The 12378-nt window shown below is 31.7% G+C and overlaps 1 protein-coding gene across 2 annotated transcripts; it reads left to right on the top strand.

Moving 5' to 3' along the window:
- Positions 1-6305: 6305 nt before the first annotated feature.
- Positions 6306-9729, top strand: ABCB7 (ATP binding cassette subfamily B member 7). 2 transcript variants are annotated; one of them, XM_076415014.1, is made up of 12 exons: positions 6306-6543; positions 6644-6894; positions 6955-7118; positions 7176-7328; positions 7385-7528; positions 7583-7731; positions 7809-7983; positions 8040-8197; positions 8253-8416; positions 8471-8672; positions 8727-8930; positions 8985-9729. In XM_076415014.1, the coding sequence occupies exons 1-12, from the start codon at positions 6394-6396 to the stop codon at positions 9219-9221; spliced, it is 2151 nt and encodes a 716-aa protein (XP_076271129.1). In that variant the 5' UTR covers positions 6306-6393; the 3' UTR covers positions 9222-9729. The 2 variants fall into 2 exon arrangements, with proteins under 2 accessions (XP_076271129.1, XP_076271132.1); XM_076415017.1 differs by having other exon boundaries at positions 6331-6543; positions 6644-6900.
- Positions 9730-12378: the final 2649 nt, after the last annotated feature.

Raw genomic sequence — 12378 nt, 5'->3', positions numbered from 1 at the left:
CAATTTTATTAAATGCCAAATAATTTAATATTTGGTTTTCGAATAATGGAAAGATGATTGTTGAATAGGAATGTAAAAAGCTGTGTGTTAGACTGGACCAGACGCTGGCAAAATAACATGGTCTTCACAGGCATCATATATTAGATCAGGAACTGTCGTTCGGACTATTCAAGATTTACGTGACTCTTCTCGGTACGTCTTTTTTTTTCAATCAATTTAACATTCTTCCATTACTATTCTGCTCACGCGTAAAATCATAAAATGTTTTCTGGTAAATACGATTTAAAATTTCCACCGCATCAGCCCGATAATGAATACGTTCGACCGATGTCGGGAATGTAATTTGCGTTTCATAATTATTATTAAATATAAACCGCATATAAATTCCGATGAAGAATATGGGATGCGTACCGAACGTAGTACTATCGTTCACGTCCACATTATGGTTGCATGATCGATAAGTTCCAAACGGATCGAAAAATCGTTAAACTTTTTTAACTCAAGGTCGGGTAGTACTTCGAAATTTCGTGTTTCGAGTGACCTTTAACAGGTTCCTGTTTTTTAAGTAATTTAATTGGTGGGACTTCGCTCGGCATTTTAATGTCGCTATAATATGATAAGGTTCGTTATAACAGGTCAATTGAAAAGTCCCCGGCCTACCATAGTAAATTTTTTTTTTGCAAAATTAGTTTTTTTTATTCAACATAATTCCCTTCAAGGTTATAGCGACCCTCCAACTTTTCGATACCATTTTTGTAGTACGATTTGTCCTTTGCATCAAAATAGGCCTCAGTTTTGGCGAACACTTCTTCATTCGACTAAAATCCAAAGTGAAATAAGCTAATACTCTGTTTACGGTGGGATCTGCTTAATAGTTAAAGTAGTTAAAAGCCATTTCCATGGTTTTATCCACATTTCCAACAAATGACTTTTCAGAGCGTGGACCTCCAGAAACTGCACTTGACAGCCTGTTACACTATCAAAATCATAAACACCTTTTTCAGTCGCCTTGTTGGTATTTTCACCTTTGTCGAGGATAAACTATAATATAGCGTACTTTCTCTTTAACGTAAATTCAACCAAAACTAAGTCAACCATTCACAAAGCTGTTAAATAAGATTTCTTGTACGAAATATCAGTTTTCTAACGCCATCTCGAGAAAACCAAGCGAAATTGTATAGCGCGAGAGAAAATATCTTAAAGGATTACAAATAAAAATAATCAATTCCTTCTACTAGAGCTATTATAAATATTATAGATATACAGCTCATGATTGCATACTGTGTGGGGATCTAAAAGTATCTTTTTAACAAAATTAAATTAATTATTAATACAAAAATTCCATATTTCATATGTGAGAGATCAGCAATGAAACAGAAAACAACTTAAGTAAAACTTCCAACAACCGTCAAGAAGAAAAAAAAGATGATTTGAGTTGAAAGATCAGTTGGAACGCTTTCACACTCGCAAGACACACAAAACGATGGAGAAACGATACCAATGGATATATCGATATTTAAAAAAACATTTAATAAATCGATATATTTTTGCAACAACTAAGAAAAATAAAATCTCGGAAAATATCGATAAACAAAAACATAGATATATCGACCCAAAAAATATGGATATTTTTTCGCTAATATTAATCCCTAATATTAAGGATATTTTTTAAACATTTTAAAAAGTATTATGCATTGGTGCATGCACTTGGTGGCGCAGTGGTAAAGGAGACAGGTCGGTCCTCCTACTGTTGCGATAGCCGCGATTTCGAATCCTGCCGGGGCATGGTCGTAAATTTATGATTGTAAAATTTGTGATTGTCCTAGGCAAGAGTGTAAAATCCGACAAGGAAAATGGTCACAGTCACGCCAGTAACCAGGCTGGGTAATAGCGAAAAATATTAGGCAATCACAAAAAATATGGGGCTACTACGATAGATATAGAAAGTCTTTTGAAAAAATATCCAAAAATATGTATCAACTAAAATATCAATACATCGGCCAAAAATATCGATATATCGCAAGAAACTTTACAGAGAAATGGAAAAGAACACAAGAAAGCATCTAATATTCGTATTTTAGTACACTTATATCATAAGTAAAAATTAAAATAGAATTGTGAGTATTCAAACAGATTTACAAACGCTTTTTTCTCTTGACCTGACAAATTACACTGTCACGACATAAATAATAAAACACCCTGTCATTACGTGAGAAAGTTTCTTTGATCTCGAAAAAACGGTTTTGATGAACTACAAAGACCACAATCTTATCTCATAAATAAGTGTCCAAATCCGAATACATACCGCATCGACAACATCTAACGACGCCATATTGTATACACCCAAGAGCAAAAGTGGAAAAATATATGGGTAATAAATACGGCATACGCCCCACCAAATTATATTCAAATATTACCTATAAATTAAAAGAGGCTTCCCACGAAACACCAAAATTAGAAGTTACAGGTTCCGATTTCTGACACGAAATCATTAATTTATAGTAATGATGGGGTTATGCTGTTGTTATGTCCCTATTGGAACAACTCCAAGGTAATTTTGTTAGATATAATCGTCGTTGAAAACATAAATATTTTGAAAAAGGATTCAAAACAATGATTTGAACCATATAACATTATTTTAAGTTATCGTGCATATTAATCGCGTGTTTTAATCCTTATTGATATTAATAACAAGCATCAGTATGCATCACACTACCAAACCAATAAAAACAGCCACAGATATATCCTATCTAAATTCTTGAAAGTAATAGTGATAAGAGGTTATAACTCTATTATTATTTAATTGTTTATAGGTAACTATTGTATAATTAACTGTAATTTTAGATGTACTATAATGTTAAAATAAATTATATTTGATAACATTTTTGTTCAATTATTTTATTTAGATTAGAATTTTGTTGTATATCGAAGCCAAAATGAACTAAAACTCAGAGTTGATGCGGCAACATTGCGACGTTTTGACGTCACAAATTTAAACGACGTATGTATAAAATAACTTCATATACACTATATATTACATCAATTTTCAAAGAAATACCAATTAAATATTCAGATTACTGAGTTAAAAAAAATATTAAAAAAGTGTTAATATCATAAATAAATATTTGAAGCAATTCTGATTGCATAATTCTAAGCATACATATAAACCGCAGAAATAAGCTAGAACCATTGTTATTGCCGATTAAAAAGAAAATAACTTTTGATAATACAGTATTATTTACCCTAAAATAATTTAATAATACGAATATTATTCAATAACAATATATATTTTTGGTTAATGTAAGGAAAAAAATTAAAAGAGCCCAGACAAGTTAAGGAGGGATATGACATAACTTATGACATGACACGTAATAGAGGCAATGATGGTCGATGTTAGTTCATCGCGAGTAAAACAGGTGGTAAAATAAAGGGTCATGTTTTGGCCACAAGCCCAACTGTGTGGGAAAGTTCTCAGGCTAATGCATAGATACAATCTCGAATCACCATTATCGTCGTCTTGTCAGGAAATGAACAGTTTTCTTTCAAGTAGAACTCTTGATAACGATCGACTCTGATTTCCACTATTAAACATTACGATTACAATTCTGAGAAAATGTTTATCAACTAACGAGTAGTGTGTATTAAATATTAGCTATGTCTATCCAAAGTTATTTTGTACATACGTCATCAATATGTTTGATGTATTGCCCGTCGCAATTTGTAAATTCGTTATAGAATCAGCTAATATTTAGCTTTTCATTTTACTCTAGTTAAAAAGAGACTGTCTGATTAGTTCAAACATGAAAACGAATGAGCCTATCAAAGTCGTCCGGTTGTCAGACATATGTAAAATTCTTAAAAGCAATAGTGATCCTGCTCTATGTCAGAAATGGTTTTTAGCTATAAATAATGAAAAACGGATGGGAATCTCTTGTGAGGTCTTAAATTAGAGCAAAAGGGTTTGTATGTACATTTTACACAGCATAATTACAAACCGAAATGTAGAAGAGCATTGCTTAACAGGGGCAGGCAGTATGATAGATGTAATTTGAGAAAGCCAGGGACTTTTTTACTTTGTTGGTAAATTGAAAATAAATATGTATTGTACATATTATACATATTGTACATATGTATTGTACATTGTCTTCAACATATGTATTGTACTATACTCTGTATTTAGCCGAGTTATATTTAAGATAATATAAAATGTTCCATATTCAATAGTTTATTAAACTTTGTTAGTATATTTAAAAGTATAAGTTTTTGTGTTAAATCTGTTATATTACGTTTTAACGTATTGTTAGTATAATATATTGTCATTAAACAGAACATTCTAAGCAGTCTCCTCTGAAATAATATTTGCTATGTAAATTTTACATATATTTAAATAAAATGGATTTTTAAACTTTTATTGCATATTTATTTTTACTATTTTTATTACTGCTATTATTATTATCATTATTAATAAAATGTTTTAAATTTCCCGCTACTCATATTGTCAGTCGCGGCCTCTGGTATCAAATGAACGCTAAACTTGTTCACAGATAATACATGGGAGATACACTTCTAATTCCTCTGTGTTTTGTGCCTATATTGAATAGACTAAAACACGTTTTAAATATCGAAAATGTCTCTAGAATAGATCTTATTAAACTTCAAGCGGGCGACCTATGGGATTACATTAGAGACACTTATTAATCAATATTATTTATTTTTTGATAATAGTTTAATATCAAATCATCTTAGGTCCCTGTAACTAGCTATAAATATTTAGTAACATATAACAAAAAATAAAATTATAAAATCATATGACTCAGTAACCATTACCTTGGGTTTAATTTTCTTAAGAATCAGTGTATATCAATCGGAATAATTATATCTGAATAAATAATATTTGACATTAACCATTAATAATCCTATATTATTGCATATTGAACTTGTTACTAATATAGCTTTTAGAAAAACTACCGAAGAAGCCCATTAAAAAAATAAAAAACAACTAACTTCCAAAAACGATTTAATATACAAGCACAAATAGACACTGCCGCTTCCCACTATCGAATTAGATTTTTTCTCACGAGTTAACAATAGACAGAATATAATCACTACGAAAATTCTCAATGAACTTCCGTCAAAAAAGAAATTTAAAAAATATTTATACACATACCTCCAACAAATTTTCCTACAAATTAATATTTCGTAGCTAGCGTCGGATATTAGCTAACCTATTAATCTTGGCTCACATTTTTTTGGTGTTCTTTTCTGAAATGCCTTGAGGGCACCTCTTCGAGATATAGTTACGAATGTGTTTCGGATTTGCCGTTAACAAGGCGGTACCCATCTTGCGTAAAATCTATCTTGGTACGCAACACTGTCGGAATGTTTTCTACACGTCTTTTGAAATAATTTCTTAGTCTTGACAGTTACGCGCACTTTCAATTTGCACTTGTACAACGATGCTAGTTACTTACTTATTTTCGCTACCTATATCAATTTTGCACTACTTGATACATAGAAAGTCTGCATTTCACACTCTTCATACGAGATTTAATAGAACTAAAATTTAGTGACACTATTAAAAAATGTATTACTTATTTGACACTAAAGACAACAGTGACATTAAAACTTTCAGTAAAGTTCAAATTGTTTTTGATTCATTTTTTTAGACTAATATTAGCTACTAAATAAATCGCATGAAAGAAATCTATCTAAAAAAAAACTATTCCAAATCTGAACAAGATTTTTATTATATCGAATCATAGCTGAAAATAAACTGTTAAATTATAAACTTGTCCTATGTCAACAATTTCTTTACCAGGTGAATGCACCCAAGAGAAAGTTCATATTTACAAATAGAAAAATATCACCAGTCACTGGGACTTTCTGTAATTTTTTGCTTAGAGCAAAAGTATTTCGTTTTTACGAATTGATTTTAATCCAGATTTATATAAATATAATTTATATGAAAAATATTCATTTCACTTTTATCGATTATCAACAACAATAAAAATAATATTGAATCATTTTTATTTCGAAAGTAGCCATATAGAAACCATAAACCATCAAAATTTACCAAGTTTTCTCACCACAGTACTAGATAATAATTGACGTTATTCTTTATAAGTAGAAAGGAAACTAAAAATAACATCATTTAAACAATAACATTTCATATAAATATTTGACAAATCAATATTCAGATACATAAATAATTAAACAACAGTATACAAATTATCTTCTCTTTATTTTATAGGATAAAAGAAATAATATGGTTATAAAATATTTAGAATCACTGATTAAATATATATAGATAACCAGTAATACATCCACTCTAGGAAATTGTTATAAAATCAAACTGCGATATTGTTAATTTTCTAGTAGTTTATTTGTACCACCATGGCGACTGTTTTACATTTAAATGAGGTTAATTTGAAATTGTTAAAAGTGATTTTAAAAACATCTGTAAGGAACAGAAACTTTAGCCATTTAACAGCAAAACAAGGAGTATTACAGAGACATGTACCTTTAATTTACCAGATTCAAAAGGTATTCTTATGTAACGTCTTGTAATATATGTTAGCGCTAACTTTGAACTTCAAACTTTATCTGTGTTATTAACTATAAGCATTATTAAAATTGTTTTTAGTCATCTTCGACTACAAAAGAACCAGAAAAACCTACTAAGGTTAATGCAAGTATACTTTCATTGGTATTAAACAAAGTTCCCTCAAATTTACCAAGAAGTCAACCTGTTAGAGGATGCTTTCATCCTGGAGCTTCTGTAATATCCCGAGAGTCATTACCTTTAGATGGAAGCAAACCAGTAACAGGGATCCAAATGATAAATGCAATGTTACAATATATTTGGCCCAAGGACAACAAAGAGATAAGGGATAGGTAAATGTATGAATAAATAACTATAGCTCAGATATGAGATTTTTATTTGTACGTTAACAGGGTGAAACTAGCAGTATCATTGTTAATAGGTGCTAAAATTATGAATGTATCTGTTCCGTTTATATTTAAATATTCTGTGGATTATCTTAATGCTGGTGCAGCATTAAATATGGATACAGCCCCTCAGACAGTCGCCACGGTGGCTACAAGTTTACTACTGGGATGTAGGTACAATATTTACTATTTAAGATGTCTTCTATTTTATTGACATCAAATTTTAGATGGTATTGCAAGGGCTGGATCAGCTGGCTTTAATGAGCTTAGAAATGCTGTATTTGCCAGAGTGGCTCAACATTCGATAAGAAGAATTGCCAAAAATGTTTTCCTACATTTGCATAATTTGGATTTATCTTTTCATTTAAGCCGGCAAACTGGTAAATTTTCAACATAACATTCAAAGGTCTGTGTTTTATTTTCAAGTTTCTTATAGGTGCTTTATCCAAAACAATTGACCGAGGTTCTAGAGGCATAAACTTTGTGCTAACAGCAATGGTATTTAATATTGTACCTACATTTTTCGAATTAGCATTGGTTTCATCAATTTTAGGTGTAAAATGTGGGGCGGCATTTGCAGGTTTGTCAAAATATTATTGTTATTGTTAAATATGAAGTAATTGCTTTCATTTAGGTATTTCTTTGGGATGTGTGGGTGTTTATGCAGTCTATACTTTAGGAGTAACACAATGGAGAACAAAATTTAGAATTTTCATGAATAAAGCTGAAAACGAGGCTGGAAATAAAGCTATAGATTCATTGATTAACTATGAAACTGTTAAGGTTTGTTATATCACTGCTATGATGTAATTTATCAATTCATTTTCTCATACAGTAACAATTATATCCATTAATTATAGTACTTTAACAATGAAAGATATGAAGCTGATAAATATGATGATTCGCTAAAGAAATATCAAGATGCCAGTTTGAAGACCAGCTCCAGTCTGGCATTATTGAATTTTGGACAGAATGCAATTTTCAGTGCTGCTCTAAGTGGTATTATGATATTGGCGGCAAATGAGATAATGAAAGGTATTTTTTGATAATAGATTCTAAGTTAATTATATTTTATTCAAATATTATTGCAGGAAATATGACTGTTGGTGATTTAGTGATGGTTAATGGTTTATTGTTTCAATTATCCATACCGTTAGGCTTCTTAGGAAGTGTCTATAGAGAAGTTAGACAGGCTCTTATTGATATGCAAACAATGTTTACATTGATGTCGATGGACAGTAACATAAAAGTAAATGGAACACTATTTTTGAATTAAGACCACTGAAACACCTTTTATTTTCCAGAATAAACCACAAGCGCCTTATCTTTATGTGGACACCAAATCGTCCGAGATAGTTTTCGACAATGTTGTTTTCGAGTATGGACCGGGAAAGAAAATTTTAAACGGCTTGGACCTGACGATTTCACCTGGTAAAAAAATTGCTATAGTTGGAGGATCAGGTTCGGGGTAAGGTAATTCCCTCAAATGACGTTTTTTGTTGAACTAACGTTTTTGTTGCAGCAAGACAACTTTGGTTAGGTTATTGTACAGATTCTTTGAGCCCAACCAAGGGAGAATTTTAATAGGCGGCCATGATATCAAAGACGTCGACTTGGAAAGTCTGAGAAAGTCTATTTCGATTGTTCCACAGGACTCTGTTCTTTTCCACGATACCATCAAACACAATCTGCGATATGGTGATTTAAATGCTTCCGAAGACGAGGTGAGTGTAGTTTTGCTCATTAATGAATGTTTTGTGATGTAATAATGGCTGTAGGTGATTCAAGCAGCTAAGATGGCTGAAATTCACGAGTCCATTGTTAAATGGCCCAATGGCTATGAAACGCAAGTCGGTGAGAGGGGTCTCAAACTATCAGGCGGGGAAAAACAAAGAGTGGCAATAGCTAGAGCTATATTGAAGAATTCTCCGATATTAATTTTCGATGAGGCAACAAGCTCACTGGACTCTATAACTGAGCATGTAAGTCTTTGGATTGACTTTAATCCACACCGATTTATAATTGTTTTTATTTAGAACATTCTAAAAGCTCTCCGTAACGCCACCCAAGGAAGAACATCAATTTGCATCGCCCATCGTCTAAGCACCATCATGGACGCCGACGAAATATTCGTGTTCGAAAATGGTAAGGTGAGCGAGAGGGGAACCCACACCAGCCTTCTAGAAAACCCCAGTAGCTTATACTACAAGTTATGGCATACGCAGAATCACACTTTTAAACCAGACGGAAAAACAAATGAAGCGAAATTATAAGAAACAATGTTTTTTTAAACTTTCCCGATAATAGGTATCGTTAAGTGATAATTTGATAGCTTTATGTGTTATTTTTGTTTCTTTTTACACCAAAAATATTTTGATGGTATTTATTTTTATTTTAATCCTATTAGATTTACGATATATTAAAATGTACTCTCATTCTTCGTATTAAATGTGAACGATGAGATTATAAATTTAATCAAGTTTTATGTTATTTCTTGTTTTCATGAGTGACTTGATGTTATTTAGAATAGGTGTGGATTGGGGGGTTCAAAGTTACGTTTCATATTAATTGTCTGAATGTGAACTCTAATGATTGATTGAAACTATAGAGCAAGGGTTCAGCAACAAAAGGTTATAATTTTTTGGGCATTATTACTGTTAAAATGTTATTTCCTTTATAAAACATGATTTATTAATTTATTAAATTAAAACTAATTTTAACGAAAAAATTTACTTTTATTGTATGTAAAACTATGTAAATAAATATACATATACTTTATGATATGTAGTTTTAATGTTGGATGACATAATTTGTCAAATAGCCAAATATTATTAACAATGCTATTGTTTGAGGATTAGCTTTAAAGCATGACAGTGTTTCAAATAATATTTGATTTAAAATTTACGTTATTTGATGAACGACGAACACGGATTTAAATAAAGGACACATCAAAGACGTCGATTCAACTGTTCAGCTAGACGTAGAAACAGTGAAACAAATGAAGCCACAGTATAAGAAACAATGTTTTTTAAATTCCATGAATATAGGCATCATTAAATGCAAATTTTATGTCTTATTAACGTTTGTTTTTATCCAGAAAATATTTTCTTGTTATTTGACTTAATGTTATGTGAAATGGTGTAGATTAAGGGGGCAAATGAGCTATTAATTTTGAACAATTTTAGTTATTTATATTTAAGGAAGTCCTTTAAATTTAAGTTTACAAAAATTGTTTTATTTTTTCTTTCATACAGTTTAAGATATATCTAATGCCTGTTTAAGACTGAAGCATGTTCTTGACAAACCTGCAGAACAAGTCGAATCTTACAAGTCCTATTTCGCTACTACCTCCAATATCAAAACTATTTGAGAAACTAAAATTTAAATGTGTTAACAATTTTGTAATAATACCAGATTTCCAGTTTGGTTTTCGAAATCACCATTCAACAATCGATCAAGTGCACAGAGTAACTGCGGCTATTGAAAAAGCGTTCGAGGAAAAGAAATACTGTCCTGTACTATTCCTGGATGTCTCATAAGCGTTTGATCGGGTTTGGCATTTGGAATTAATCTGTAAGATGAGCAAATTGTTACCGCGTGACTATTGTCAACTGCTGGAGTCATATCTTTTAGGAAGAAAATTGAGAGTATCGCACGAAATGGCGTTCTCGACATTTAAAACTATTTCGGCTGGAGTTCCACAAGGTAGCGTCTTAGGACCTTTCCTATATCTGCTCTACACTGCTGACATTCCAACAACAAAAAAACACTACTTGAAACCTTTGCTGACGACACAATTATTATGGCAAACTTAACTAACTACTTGCCTAGGGCAGTAGAAAATGTATAAGTGTCAGTTAACAAAATCTATAAATGTACGAAAGATTGGAAAATTCAACTTAATAGCTCCAAATCTGTCCACGTTAATTTTACATTGCGACGAAATAATAAAAACTTAATTATATCATTCAATGGGTGCCCGATTCCTCAAGCAGAATCAGCTAAATACCTCGGCATGCATCTTGACGGTAGATTAAATTGGAAACATCACGTTAGACAAAAAACAAAACACAATAGAACCAAAATAAAACAACTATACTGGTTAGTTGGAAGATACTCTAAACTTGATCTAAAATCAAAGAGGTTGATTTATAAAACAATTATAAAGCCAATCTGGACCTATGAGGTGCAAATATAGGGTTACACTAAAAATTCAAATCCATTAGTCATCCAACGCTGTCAAAACAAGGTTCTTCGATTAACACTGCCTATCGCTACGTAACCAACGAAGAATTGCACGATGACCTGGAAATCAAAAGGATTTCCGAAGTTATCCAAGATTTTGCCTTGAAACATGAAAGAAGATTACTAAATCATACTAACGTGGAAGCTGCTGGACCGCGCGCAGGATGGCAGGAAATTGAAGCGAACCAAATCATACGAACTTATATAAAATGTATACCTTTAGTGTAAAAAATTAGTTAAAAGCGTATCTAATAAGGATGTTATTAAAAAAACAGTTTAAGGGTCTAACTCATTATACATATTAAGACAACATAAACATTTTATCGAATATCTGGGAAAGTAAACCAACCAAGAAAGACACTGAGTAAACAGAACACACGTGCGCAGTAAAAGGGTGATACCTTCGGCTAGTTGTCGAGTGTTTCGGATAATGGGGTTTCAAGTACCGATGCTAGACGAAAACTGTCAGAAGTTATACCTTATGGCGCCTATAACCATAACTATTAAGAAGATCCGAGATCGTGGATCGAAGAATTCCTTCCCAGTCCAACACGCACGTGTTCCATTGGCGTGAGAAGTTCCTAGCTGGAAGAGTCTCTCCCACCCTGATATTCCGATTGAATCAGAGTAAAGAAAAGGGTTTCTTCGTATCAATTTACGCAGAGGAGAGAAAATAATCGAGAAAGATGTTGATAATATGTAGAATAGAAAAAAATATTTGGTAATTTTTTAAAATTAAAACTTCATTTAAACAAATAATTATATTTTATTATAAAACAATGTAAATAAATATATACTATATCATAGATCGTTTTAATCTCAGGCAGTATAGTTTGTCAGTGAGCAAGGTGGCCAAATATTTCCTTCATTATTCCAGGTTGCCCGGATTCTTCCAGACTTTCGATGCTATCACCATTGTCTATAGCTCGAAGTGTTATAAATATTATTAACAATGCTATTGTTCGAGGATTAGCTTTAAAGCATGACAGCGTTTCAAATAATATTTGATTTAAAATTTACGTTATTTGATGAACGACGAACACGGATTTTAATAAAGGCCACATCAAAGACGTCGATTTGGAGAGATCGTAAACATAGATTCAACTGTTCAGCTAGATGGAGAAACAGTGAAACAAATGAAGCCACCGTATAAGAAACAATGTTTTTTAAATTCCATGAATATAG

This window comes from Rhynchophorus ferrugineus, unplaced genomic scaffold (assembly GCF_030347505.1).
Source record: "Rhynchophorus ferrugineus isolate W39M unplaced genomic scaffold, kcgeb_rfMv2 rfM9, whole genome shotgun sequence".
Classification (NCBI taxonomy): Eukaryota; Metazoa; Arthropoda; class Insecta; order Coleoptera; family Curculionidae; genus Rhynchophorus; species Rhynchophorus ferrugineus.
Note: the sequence above shows the minus strand (reverse complement) of the source record. Positions and strands in the feature narration are given on the sequence as shown.